The 11,323-nt window shown below is 62.6% G+C and overlaps 2 protein-coding genes across 4 annotated transcripts; both read right to left on the bottom strand.

Moving 5' to 3' along the window:
- Nucleotides 1-627: 627 nt before the first annotated feature.
- Nucleotides 628-5,428, bottom strand: LOC112423573 (VPS28 subunit of ESCRT-I). 3 transcript variants are annotated; one of them, XM_071067590.1, is made up of 11 exons: nt 5,372-5,428; nt 4,076-4,173; nt 3,809-3,879; nt 3,175-3,203; nt 3,021-3,058; nt 2,689-2,778; nt 1,953-2,058; nt 1,723-1,824; nt 1,224-1,277; nt 1,052-1,143; nt 628-929 (listed from the first exon to the last, which is right to left on the bottom strand). In XM_071067590.1, the coding sequence occupies exons 3-11, from the start codon at nt 3,843-3,845 to the stop codon at nt 812-814; spliced, it is 666 nt and encodes a 221-aa protein (XP_070923691.1). In that variant the 5' UTR covers nt 3,846-3,879; nt 4,076-4,173; nt 5,372-5,428; the 3' UTR covers nt 628-811. The 3 variants fall into 3 exon arrangements, with proteins under 3 accessions (XP_070923691.1, XP_070923690.1, XP_070923692.1); XM_071067589.1 differs by having other exon boundaries at nt 4,076-4,193; nt 5,372-5,409; XM_071067591.1 differs by lacking the exon at nt 4,076-4,173 and having other exon boundaries at nt 5,372-5,420.
- Nucleotides 5,429-5,943: 515 nt separating this feature from the next.
- Nucleotides 5,944-10,651, bottom strand: LOC139355721 (tonsoku-like protein). Its single transcript, XM_071067592.1, has 5 exons — nt 10,535-10,651; nt 10,261-10,418; nt 7,897-7,970; nt 7,232-7,365; nt 5,944-6,198 (listed from the first exon to the last, which is right to left on the bottom strand). The coding sequence occupies exons 2-5, from the start codon at nt 10,402-10,404 to the stop codon at nt 6,005-6,007; spliced, it is 546 nt and encodes a 181-aa protein (XP_070923693.1). The 5' UTR covers nt 10,405-10,418; nt 10,535-10,651; the 3' UTR covers nt 5,944-6,004.
- Between the last annotated feature and the right edge of the window lie 672 nt (nt 10,652-11,323).

Raw genomic sequence — 11,323 nt, 5'->3', positions numbered from 1 at the left:
ACATGCTGTGAACGGACGGTGTCCACCACCCACTGCCTCCCCACCAGGCCCGGCCTTGACTCGGGCTCTGCTGAGGCACTTGGGGAGAGGCCCTGGTGGTGGGCTTGACAAACTCCCACCCGATGAGTCACTGGCTGGAGCTGCAGTAAGTCAGGAGTCCTGGGCCAGGGTGCAGTCACCAGAGACGAAAGGTGGGTGTGGAGCAGCTGACAGCATGAAGCGCACCGCCTCTGAGCCCAGCCTGGCCGGGTGCGCTGGGACCTGATTGCACTCAGAAGACCTGGTGCTGCCCTGGGCTTCAGTGAGGAGTGGGGAGGGATGGCAGGCAGCCTCAGCCTCCCCTGTGGCCAGAGTTGAGCCACGCCTGGCCAGGTGGTGGACCTGTTTCCCAGGCCTCGGGGCTGTGGAAGCAGCTCCGCCTCGCACTGCATGCCCAGGCAGAGCCCACCAGGGAAGCAGCTGTCACCGAGTGACGCAGGCCATGAGGGACGCAGTGGCAGGGACAGAGCCAGGGCCGGGCCACCACACACACAGGGCAGGCCCGGCGAGCGGGGATGTGTGCTCAGAGTCCCCGGAGGGTGGAGAGAACACACAGGCAGGCCTGGGGGAGCCGCCCAGGCAGGAGGGTCGCAGGAGTATCTTTATTGTGGGGAGGGGCCCGGCCCCCAAAGTCCTCACACCAAAGACAGACACAAGATGGGCAGCTGCAGACAGTGAGTTGTGTGGATGACCAGGGCCTGTGTGGCGGATAGGGGACCAGGAGTCATCGCCTCAGACTCTGCCCTTCCGTGCAGGGGCTGGCGCCACGGGCTCAGGCATGCAGGAAGCGGTTGAAGGCGTTGTAGGCTGACTCCAGGTCGAACAGCATCTGACGCACCTGTGAGTCGTCCAGCTCGTCTGATGCCGACATGCCGCTCAGGGTCTGCAGCCTGGGAGTGCAGCACGGGGCATGTGGGGTGGGCAGAGCCTCAGGGGCACCGCGGGGCCCTGCCTGGCGGGGAGGGTCTCAGGGGCACCTCGGGGGCTCTGCCTGGCGGGGAGGGACACCCACCACTGGCTGACCGTCTGGCGACCCTCGAAGTCGGGCGGGAGGTGGCTCATTCGGTGCATGGTCTCCATCAGCTCTCGCAGGTCGGGCTGGATCTGGGACACACAGCGGCTGGGACCCCAACACTGGCTCCATCCCCTCCTGCCTAGGTCCCCTGCCAGCCCAATGCCCTCACCTCATCCATGGCGCGAATCTCCAGGCGCAGCTTGTCCATGACCGTGATGAAGAGCTGGGGGCAGGTGTGCACATGAGGCTTGCATGTTCAGGGGTGGGGGTGGCCCCACAGCTCACAGGCCCCAACCCCTTCCCAGCCACAGCTGTCACTAGGCCTCCTCACTGTACTCTGCTCCCAAACCCTGCGGGCCTCCTGAGTGAACGAGGTCCTGGCTGCCCAGACAGCTGCATGGGAACTGGAGGGTGGGCCCACACACTATCTCCCGAGGCCAGGACCCCACCAGAACGCACTGTGCTCATCCCCCCAACAGGAATCCAGGTGGCCCGGGGGGCCTCCCCGTAGGCTGCCAATCCCTCATCCCTAGTTAAAAGGGTCCCCTTCCGCCCAACAACTCAGAGTGCTACCCAGCTCTGGTGGTCCAGGACTCTACCCTTGTGCCCAGCTGCAGCGGGAGGCCCCGGCCCTCCTAACCCTGTGAGCCCTGGGGGCTGGGGCGCACCGAGACTACGTCGGCAATGCAGCGGTTGAGGTTGCCCTTGTCGTCCTTGATGGTGATGGGTCGGTCCTCCTTGATCCGCTCCATGGCCAGTGGACAATCCAGCTGTGGGGGGCTGACATGGGTGCTGGGGCTCTCAGGACAGTAAGCCCCAGGTGGCCAGAGCCCTCCGGCACCCCATACCCACGCCCGACAGTCCCCGTCCCATGGGGGTGGAAGGACCAGGCACTCACGCGGAACTTGCGGCAGAACTCGTCAATAGTGCTGATTTCTGAGCCCTGAACCTGCCTGAAGGCAGCTTTGTACTGGACCAGGAGCCGGGAGCAGGCTGCCGTGTACCTAGGGAGAGGTCAGCTGCGGCCCAAGCATGGGACCAGCGTCGCCCAGCTCATCCTGCCCCTTCAGCTGGTCCAGAGGCAGAGCAGCTTCCAGAGAGGGCCGGGCAACAGGCAAAGGCAGGCCGAGCAAGGAGGAGGGACTGCTAGCAGCTTTGGGGGGGGAGGCCCTGAGCACATAGTGGGGCTTGTAGCTCACCTCCAGGTGGAAGCCCCAGCTCCCCACCCCTGCCCACCCTCTGAACGACAGCAACCAGCCATCTGTTATGATGGCCCCATCCATAGCTCATGGTCCTGTGTGGCGGCCTGTGAGGGTCTTGTCACTTCATTGCACAAAGCCCCCCAAAACATCCTGAGACATCCCCAAGTCTCCCGACCATCTTTTAAGGTTGGCTGTGCTGGGGGATAAGGGTGGGGGAGTGGGCCGGATGACACCCCAGGGGCTGCCCCTCTGCCCGCCTCCCTCCCCACCCCCCAGGACTTCCCTGGCTGAGACCCAGGGGCATCCTCCTCACGCTGGGTGGGCCCCACATGGGTGGGCACCTCACAGCCTGACAGACGCCTGTTCTTGCTGTCTACGGAGCACCCAGGCCTGGCAGGGCAGGAGCAGGCCTCCAAGGACGTGGGCTCTTACTCGCTGGGGGAGACGCAGTCCTTGATGTAGGCTTTCTCCAGGGCTTGCATTGTTTTCACCACCGCGAACAGCTCTGCCATGTTGTCGTACCTGAGGACACACCTGTCTATCGGGCCCCGGGGTGCCAAGCCCAGAGCACTATCCCCTGCCCGGAGGTGCCACTGTGGGAGCTCTGCCCACCTCTCGCTCCATCCTGGAGTGCCTCAGGAACGGTTCCCCAGCCTGACCCTGTATCCTCCCACCTCTCAGTGTGGGATGGGTCTGGGGGAGGCTGCCCCAGGGCAGCCAGATGCGCACGGGTGTGTTGGGGCAGCCTGGGTGGCTAGACTTACTTCTCCCGCTCCCGGGCGTTCTTGTACAACTTCACTTCCTGCCGGAGAGAGCAGGCTCTGTGGGCTGGTGCCAGCAGGGGCTGCAGAGCCCTGGCAAGGCCACACAGGTGTTTGCTGTTGGCCAATGCTGGCCGGGTATGCACCCACCACTCACCTCATACAGCTCTGGCTTGTTCCCAGGGGCTGCAAGAGAAGGCAGAGAGCTGGCAGGCTGGCCCCAAAGGGAACCCAAGGGTAGGCTCCAGTCCCAGCCTCTATTTCAGTTCCTCCCTGAGGCCTCCCAGGCTGGGTCCCAAAGAACCCAGAGGGAGCTGGAACACAGGGGTTCCAACCTCACCCCATCAGTGTGTGGGGGGACCTGAGGATAACGCCTCTAAGAAGCCGGGGGCCGCATGACAGGCCCAGCTCCCCAGCTCCACTGCGGCTCCCTGGCCGAGTCACCTGCGCAAGTGGCCACGTCCTGCTCGTGACTCATGATGCAGTGCCAACAAGGCTCATCACACACGGCCTCTCCCCTGGGTTTGGTGACACAGGGTGCCCAGGACCCCCACGGTTCTGGCCACACTGAAGCTCATCATGTCTGCCCAGCAGGACCAAGCCAGTTCTGCCTGGAGAAGGTTTCTGGGCCCTCAGTGCTCCTGTGATAAACTGCATCAGCCCCTGGCCACCCCCAAGGCTGTATGAGAGCAGGGTCAGATGCCACCCCATCCCTGACGCCTAATACCCAATACTGCCCGTCAGCCCCTGCAGCAGGGGCTGAAAGCCTGTGCCCTTCCGGCCACACTCACCTCCTATGCCCGGAGTGGCTGGGATCCCGTGAAACATCCTCTAGGCTCTGTGGTGGCCACAGCACTGAGACCTGGGGAGCAGAGCCAGGGCCGACTCAAAGATGGCCCCTAAGCTAGGTGTGGTGGCTCACATCTGTAATCCCAGCACTTTGGGAGGCCAAGACAAGCGGATCACCTGAGGTCAGGAGTTCGAGACCAGCCTGGCCAACATGGTGAAACCCCGTCTCTACTAAAAATACAAAATTAGCTGGGCGTGGTGTCACACACCTGTAATCCCAGCTACTCAGGAGGCTGAGGCTGGAGAATCGCTTGAACCCAGGAGGTGAAGGTTTCAATGAGCCAAGACTGAGCCACTGCATTCCAGCCTGGGAGACAAAGCAAGACCCTGTCTCAAAACAAACAAACAAACTAACTAACAAAAAACAACAAAAAAGACAGCCCCTAAGCGCCAGGTCCTGGAGACCCAGGGCGCCACGAAGAGCTCTCCCGAGCTCAACAGTGGTGAACACACAGGGTGCTATGGGGGCTGCCAGGAAAAACTGAGGTACTGTGGACACTAAGGACAGCGGGGTGGGGGCTGCCTTGGGGTGCGGTCCCAGCTGGAGGTTGAGGGAGCTGATGAGGGAGCTGATGAGGGAGGCAGGCAGCTGTTTGATGGCCGGGGAAGAGAGTTCGGGGCACAGGAACAACAACTCAACAGCTCGCCTTTAAGTCGGCATGAACTTGGAGGAACAAACAAGCTGAGGGAGGAGCTTCTCGAGCGAGGGGGTCCTAGGGCATGAAGACGGAGAGGTGCCTCTAGGTGGGCAGCGAGCTGGGGAGAAAGAATGGAAGCGGAGCCCGTGGGAGGGTCCTGCCTAGTGCGGAAGCTGGGCCAGCTCCAGACTTCTCTCTTTGTAAGTGGAACCGTCAGATCCGCCGAGGGATCTGAGGTAGGATTAAAATGAAGGAGTTACGAACGACAGCCTGTTTCTGGCCCAGCGGGCGGGAGAGTAAGGTAAACTCGGACGGAGAAGGGAGAAGGGAGGGGAGCGGGCCTGGCGGGCAGGCGCAGGGAGCTCTCGGCGGAGAGGCCCGGGAGGGCAGCGCTAAGCCGGCTAACTGCGGGAGCGGACGGTGCTACCGGGGATGGGAGAAGAGCAGAAGGGAGGGAAGGCGGCCCGCGCCGAAGAGCCGGGAAAGAGCAGCGCCGCTCATGTGGGAAGGGAACGTCTGGGTCAAGCTCTCCGAGGGTCGAGGCCATTGCGAGCCGCGGGGTGGGGACCGAGGCTGCTCGGCAGCCGTCACGGAGCCGCCACGTAGGAGAGGGCCGAGGAGCCAACCGCCCCAACCACGCAGGGGCTTCTGCCCAACTGTAAAAGCGGACGTTCTGCAGCCACGAGCGAATGTGCAAAGCAACCTCGCAGAGTGGACAATGAGCAAGAAAAGCGTTTCTAAAACATGCCCATGACTTTTGGGGCACTCAGCCGAGGCTGTGCCGGGGCCCAGGCGCGCCCCGAGGGTGCCAGGCCCGGGATCGCCTCTCCCCACTCGGCCCCTTCCCCACCCACCGGCCCCGGGTACCTGGACGGCTCGCGGTCCGGGAGATGGCGCCGGGGGCGGGGCGCGCTCGATCAGCTACTCGGCGCTCGCGCCTCACGTCTGCGCCTGCGCGCGCCGGTAGCGACCCTCCCTATCGGCAGCTCGGCGCTCAGCCCTCACGCCTGCGCCCGCACGGGCTTCCGGCCGCGCCCCCCAGCGGCGCAGCCCCGGGGACGGGACCGGCGCAGCAGACGCGAAGCCGGGTCTTACGCCGCCCACCCGCCTGCCAGGCAGCCACGGGGAGGGAGGCGGCAGGTTCATTTTTTTAATTAATTAATTTAGACGGTCTCGCTCTGTCTGTCGTCCAGGCTGGAGTGCGGTGGCGCAGTCTCGGCTCACTGCAAGCTCCGCCTCCCGGGTTCATGCCAGTCTCCTGCCTCAGTCTCCCAAGTAGCTGGGACCACAGGCGCTGCCACTGCGCCCGGATAATTTTCTGTATTTTTAGTAGAGACGGGGTTTCACCGTGTTAGCCAGGGTGGTCTCCATCTCCTGACCTCGTGATCCGCCCGTCTCGGGCTCCCAAAGTGCTGGGATTACAGGCGTGAACCATCGCGTCCGGCCAGCAGCTTCATTTATTAGGGGCTTCGGTGAGGGTGGGGAAAGGCGGCGCCGGGGTCAGAGGCGCCGGAAGAAGAGCTTGGAGCCGTGGTCCAGCGTGCACTCGCCGGGGCACGGCCGACTGGGCCGCAGCTGGCGCAGGGCGTCCCGGTCCTCGGCGCCGAGGCGTCGGCTGCACAGCTGCAGTTCCCGGAGCTGCGCGGCGATCTTGTCCCACAAGCCCAGGCCCAGGGGACCTTGGATGGTGCAGCCTGCGGAGGGAAGAGGGCAGGCCTCAGCGCTTGCGGGGGCCGGCGGCGTCCCGGTGCCCGCGGCAGGCTCCAGGGAACCAACTCGCTTTCCCTGAGGGACCCAGGGCTGTAGTGAGGGGCAGCGGGCAGAGCCCCGGAGAGGCCCCATGACACTCCAGGAAGGAGTGGGCTCCTCTGCACCGCCAGCGTTGAGGCAGGAGGAAGGTGCTCTGCCTCTGACGGTGCCCGATCTCGAAGTCCATGCCTACACGTCAGTCTCCACCCATAAAGACATAATGGGGCTGCTTGCAAATCTGTACGTGGTGGGCCTGAGTGGCTCCAGGACACTAAGCTCAGGAATTCAGGGAACTGGGTGGAAAGGTACAGATGCCAGGAACCCAAGTGGGGGGAGGGGATCTCCCACCAGCACTCGGGCGCCGTCCTGGAAAAGGCGGTCTGGCCCTGGGGGGTGAAGACGGGGCGCAGGAAGACAGCAGAGCTCCCCCTTGTGCTCTTACATTCACTTACAGCCCTCATCCCCCGGAGGGCAGAGCCTGCCCTGGCCCCAGCTGGGAAGCCAGGTCCCTGGGATTGTCTTCCAGACAGCTCAGGTTGGGGACTGCCCTGATGTGGCTCAAGAGAAAACAAGCTAAATGAGACCACAGCCTGGGCAGGGTTGTGTCGGAGGAGCCTCTGCCAGGAAGTGGGGGGGTCCCTTGGCAGCTTTCAACACCCTGACCTTGGGCTCCCTCTTCCTGCCAGGGACGAGAAAGTCCCTGTGGAAGGGGGCCTTGCCTGCCAGAGTCTATTCTGAAGGTTGGGTTGGAGACCAGAGGCAGAGACCCACCTCGCCCCCACCCTGTGGTTTTAGGAGCTGGGATCATGCCCCCTTTCTGTCACTGTCTCCCTGCCCCCTGCTGCCCCAGCCTCACGGAGCCCAGCCTTGCTGCCTGGCTGGTAGCAGTGACAGCCCCTTAGGAGGAGGCCCCCGGGTCTCAGGCAGGTCCCTGAAAAGGCCAAACATGGCAGGCATGGCCACCATACCAGCCCTCACCTGACAAGCCAAGGAAGCTAAGGCCTTGGGGCCGCTTTTGGAGGGTAGACAGGAGCTCTTCCAGGCTGACACAGCTGATCTCAGGGTTTGCGGACAGATCGAGCGAGATGAGCGAGGGGCACAGAGAGAGACACCTGAGATAACGTGGGAAGAAGTGCAAAGGTTGGCTTCCAGAGGCCAGTGCCCCAACACTAGGAAAGCTGCCCTGACAAATGCCCAGCTCAGGGAGCCTCGGGCCAGGCCCAGGGGCAGGTGCCCCTCTAGGGCTGGGGGTCCTTCCCAGGGGTCAGGGCCACAGTGGCCAGCTCTGGGTGTGCCTGGCCCAGCTTGGGCTCCTCTCAGCACTCCCTGGAGAGCTGACTGAGGCTCCAGGCGGTAAGAGCAGTGGCCCTCATGTGGGCCGATGCACAGCAGTGACAAGGACACGCCCAGAGGGGCGCTGTCAAGAGCCACAGGCCCATGCTAAGAAAGAAGCCCGAGGATAGTCTGCCTTCCAGGACAGCCTGAGAGGCTGGTGGAAACTGAAGGAGCCATGTCTCCGGACGCGCTGGGGAGGAAGAGCTGGTACCATTTCTGTGGCCCTTCTCCCGTAGCCCAGCTCCCCTGGGGTCCGGAGCCATGTGATCAGACCCCCAGGCCAGCAGGCAGCAGGGCAGGGGCGTTACCTGCACAGGTCTCTAATGGCCTTGTCCCCCAGGTGGTTTGCAGACAGGGTCAGGTGGGCCAGAGCACAGCCTTCCTGGACATGAGCAGAGCCCCAAGGGGGCCAAACCGAGTGGCGCACCTGCCCTCCCTGCTTCCAGCAGATGCACCCACACCCAGGGGCCCAAAAAGGAGCAGAGTCCCCCATCAATTTGGAGATCGGAAGGAAACACCTCTCCCGATGTGGGTCACACTCTGCACGTGGTGGTGTGAAAATAGGGTCCCAGTTGGGCCTGGAAGACCCCCCAGGAGAGAGTATCAGGGGCCCCTAGGGTGCCCCTTGGGACCTGCCTATGGGTGGGCAAGGCCACCCTGGGTCCCAGGTCCTATCTGGTGGGCAGGAATTCATAGCTGAGACAAGCAGCTGTACAAAAGCATTCCCCCAGCTGTTTTTTTTTTTTTTTTTTTGAGACGGAGTCTCGCTCTGTCGCCCAGGCTGGAGTGCAGTGGCCAGATCTCGGCTCACTACAAGCTCCGCCTCCCGGGTTCACACCATTCTCCTGCCTCAGCCTCCCGAGTAACTGGGACTATAGGCACCCGCCCCCTCACCCGGCCAGTTTTTTGTATTTTTTAGTAGAGACGGGGTTTCACTGTGTTAGCCAGGATGGTCTCGATCTCCTGACCTCGTGATCCGCCCGTCTCGGCCTCCCAAAGTGCTGGGATTACAGGCTTGAGCCACTGCGCTCGGCCACCCAGCTAACTTTTATATTTTATATTTGGGCCAAGCACAGCGGTGCACTCCTGTAATCCCAGCACTTTGGAAGGCCAAGGTGAGTGGACTGCCTGAGTTCAGGAGTTTGAGACTAGCCCGGCCAATGTGGCAAAACCCTGTCTGTACTAAAAAAAAAAAAAAAAAAAAAATAGCCGGGCGTGGTGTCCCACACCTGTAATTCCAGCTACTGGGTGGAGGGTTTAGGGGGCTGAGGCACAATAATTGTCTGAACCTATGAGGCAGAGGTTAAAGTTAGCATGAGATCACACCACTTCACTCCAGCCTGAGTGACAGAGAAAGACTCTGTCTCACCAGGAAAAAAAAAAAATTGCAGAGATGGGGTCTTGCTATGTTGCCCAGGCCAGTCCTGAACTCCTGGCCTCAAGCAGTCATCCCACCTCAGCCTCCCAAAGGGTGGGGCCATAGTTGTTAGCCAATGCACCCAGCCTGAGATTAGGTTACAGGACTCACTGTGGCTTCAGTCTTGGTGAGTCTCTCATTGTGAGGGAGGCTGCCATGTTGTGAGTTGACCCAGGGAGGGGCCCATGTGGCGAGAAACTGCAGCCTCCTGCCAACCATGTGTTCGGAGCAGAAACTCCAGCCCTCGTCAAGCCTTCAGAGGATGGAGCCCTGGCCAGCAAACACGTGTATGCTGGGGTAGGTGCCCAGGAGGGTTGGCCTCCTTTGGCCTACGCCTCTGACCCATCTGTTTGCTGGGTCAGCCCCTATTCACAACCCTCTTGTGGCTCCTCCCTGCTTTGTGGAGAACAGTCCTGACCACAGCCTACCTCCCTCCATCCCCACCACCACATCCACTCTACACCACGGCCACACCGTGCCATGACTCTCCACCCTCAACTGCTTTGGACCTGTGCACAGGCTGTTTCTTCTGCCTGGAACACCCTCCTCTCACCTTCCCTGGTCCTGGGTAAGAGTTACTCCTCCCTTCAAGAACAATGGAGAAACTGCCTCTTGCAAGTAGCCTTTCTGGACCAGCTTTCAACCCTCTGGCAACCAAAATGCCACTGTATTTCCCAAACCCTTGAGGCACGTGCCCCAGTGTACCAAGACTCCTGTCAACAGTCTGTCCCCATCCTAGACCTGGCCTTGTTCCTGGTGCTAGGAATGTCCTTCCTCTGATAAACTCCCGCTCTGCCTCAGACAGGCTCTTCTGATCATGCGACTGGAAATACAGAGTTTCCTTCATTCACTCCTTTATCCCCGCAGCAGCACTTGCTTCAGGGGCAGGTGTGTTTATTTAGATGTTCCCCTCCCCCAAGTGTCTGCAGGTGTGGTTCACATGGTATCCCTGCTACCCAGCACACAGTGGGCGTTCGTTCCTTCCAAACAACTTGCTGAAAACACAGAAGAGCAAACAAGACGGCTAGGGCAGCGCGCCCTTCCCGGTGGGGCAGGAAGGGAGGCAGGACAGGGTAGCAGCCACGAGAAAGGACCCGAGCACAAGAGATTCTGGGTCATATCCTGGCTCCTGAGGCAGGGGAACCTTAAGCAAATCACTGAACTTGTCTGGGGCTTGGCTCTTCCATCTGCAACTGGGGGCGGTGAGAGCACTCACGTCGCGGAGAGCGGGGAGGGCGCCCAGGGCCCGACCTACCTCGGCGTCGCGATTGAGGCGGTACACGTAGAGCTGCGAGGTCCCGGCCACCACGAGGTTGCGCTCGCTGTTGTTGAAGAAGTTGCAGTACATGGCGAACTCCAGGCCGGTGGGCGGATGCGCCTGTTTGTACACGGCGTACATGGCGCCAACCCCGGCTGCGCAAGGCCGGGAGAGGAAGAGTGAGCGGGGTCGCCCGCGCAGGACCCCGGCCCCGTACCGCGTCCCTCGCCGGCCTCGCGCTGCCGCCTCGGCCGCCCTCCCGGCTGCCCACCTGGCAGTTGGAGCCGACTCGAGGGGAACCCGGACGGCGGCGAACTTGGCCCGGCCGGGCCCAGAAGCTGGGCGCGAAGGTTCCGGGCTTCGGCGCCTGCGCAGCGCCGCCCCGTGAGAGCTGCTGCAGGGGCGACAGCGGCCCCTGGTGGCCCGGGGTGCGGGGCGGCCTGGCGGCTCGGCTCGGGGCGGGGCGTCCAGACTCCAAACTCCTAGCGCGCGAAGTGCGGGGCCTCCGCTGCGGGCGGAGTAGCGCGGGTGAGAAGCCGCAGGGGCGCTGGCTGCAGCGGCTCGGGGTCCGCCGGGGATGCGTCTCCACCAGACCCAGGAGGGCTGCAGGGAGAAGCGACTCCGCTGCTAGCCCCCAGGTGCAGGGGGCCGCGCCGGGGTCCGGAAGAGGGGGCGGGTGCCTTGCCAGCGTCGGGGGCTCCGAGAAAGCTTCCTAGAGAGGCCGCACGCCCCCTCTGCTCGGTGTCCCCTCGCAGAGCGACCCCCGCCGCCAACACTCCCGCGGAGGACGCAGGACCTCGCAGGCCCGCGAGCCCAGCGCTGTCCGCCTGCCTTGCTCAGTGCTGCCTACCCAGGGCGGGCCCAGTACCAGCTTCCAGGAGCTTGGATCCTGGACCAGGCACGGGCCTAGGACCTAGAAACGGAATCATGAGAAATAAAACAAGAAAGTATCGTTAGGTGCAAGAAAACGGCGTGGAAATATGTGTTTTTGTGGCATCCAAATCTACTCACTTGCTCATTGGGCAGTGGGGGAAGGGCCACTTGGATGCTCAGGCGTGTG

This window comes from Macaca nemestrina, chromosome 8 (assembly GCF_043159975.1).
Source record: "Macaca nemestrina isolate mMacNem1 chromosome 8, mMacNem.hap1, whole genome shotgun sequence".
Taxonomy (NCBI): Eukaryota; Metazoa; Chordata; class Mammalia; order Primates; family Cercopithecidae; genus Macaca; species Macaca nemestrina.
The sequence above is the reverse complement of the archived record's forward strand: the minus strand, read 5'-3'. Positions and strand labels throughout refer to the sequence as shown.

Excerpts from the sequence above, each read along its gene's own strand:
- LOC112423573 (XM_071067590.1), bottom strand. The coding sequence starts at position 3,845 with ATGTTTCACGGGATCCCAGCCACTCCGGGCATAGGAG. Across the intron at positions 3,059-3,174 it reads ACAAGCCAGAGCTGTATGAG|GAAGTGAAGTTGTACAAGAA; the intron begins GTGAGTGGTGGG and ends TCTCTCCGGCAG. Across the intron at positions 1,825-1,952 it reads AGTTCTGCCGCAAGTTCCGC|CTGGATTGTCCACTGGCCAT; the intron begins GTGAGTGCCTGG and ends AGCCCCCCACAG.
- LOC139355721 (XM_071067592.1), bottom strand. The coding sequence starts at position 10,404 with ATGTACGCCGTGTACAAACAGGCGCATCCGCCCACCGGCCTGGAGTTC. Across the intron at positions 7,971-10,260 it reads GCCTCAATCGCGACGCCGAG|GAAGGCTGTGCTCTGGCCCA; the intron begins GTAGGTCGGGCC and ends GCTCATGTCCAG. Across the intron at positions 7,366-7,896 it reads GCCATTAGAGACCTGTGCAG|GTGTCTCTCTCTGTGCCCCT; the intron begins GTAACGCCCCTG and ends ACGTTATCTCAG.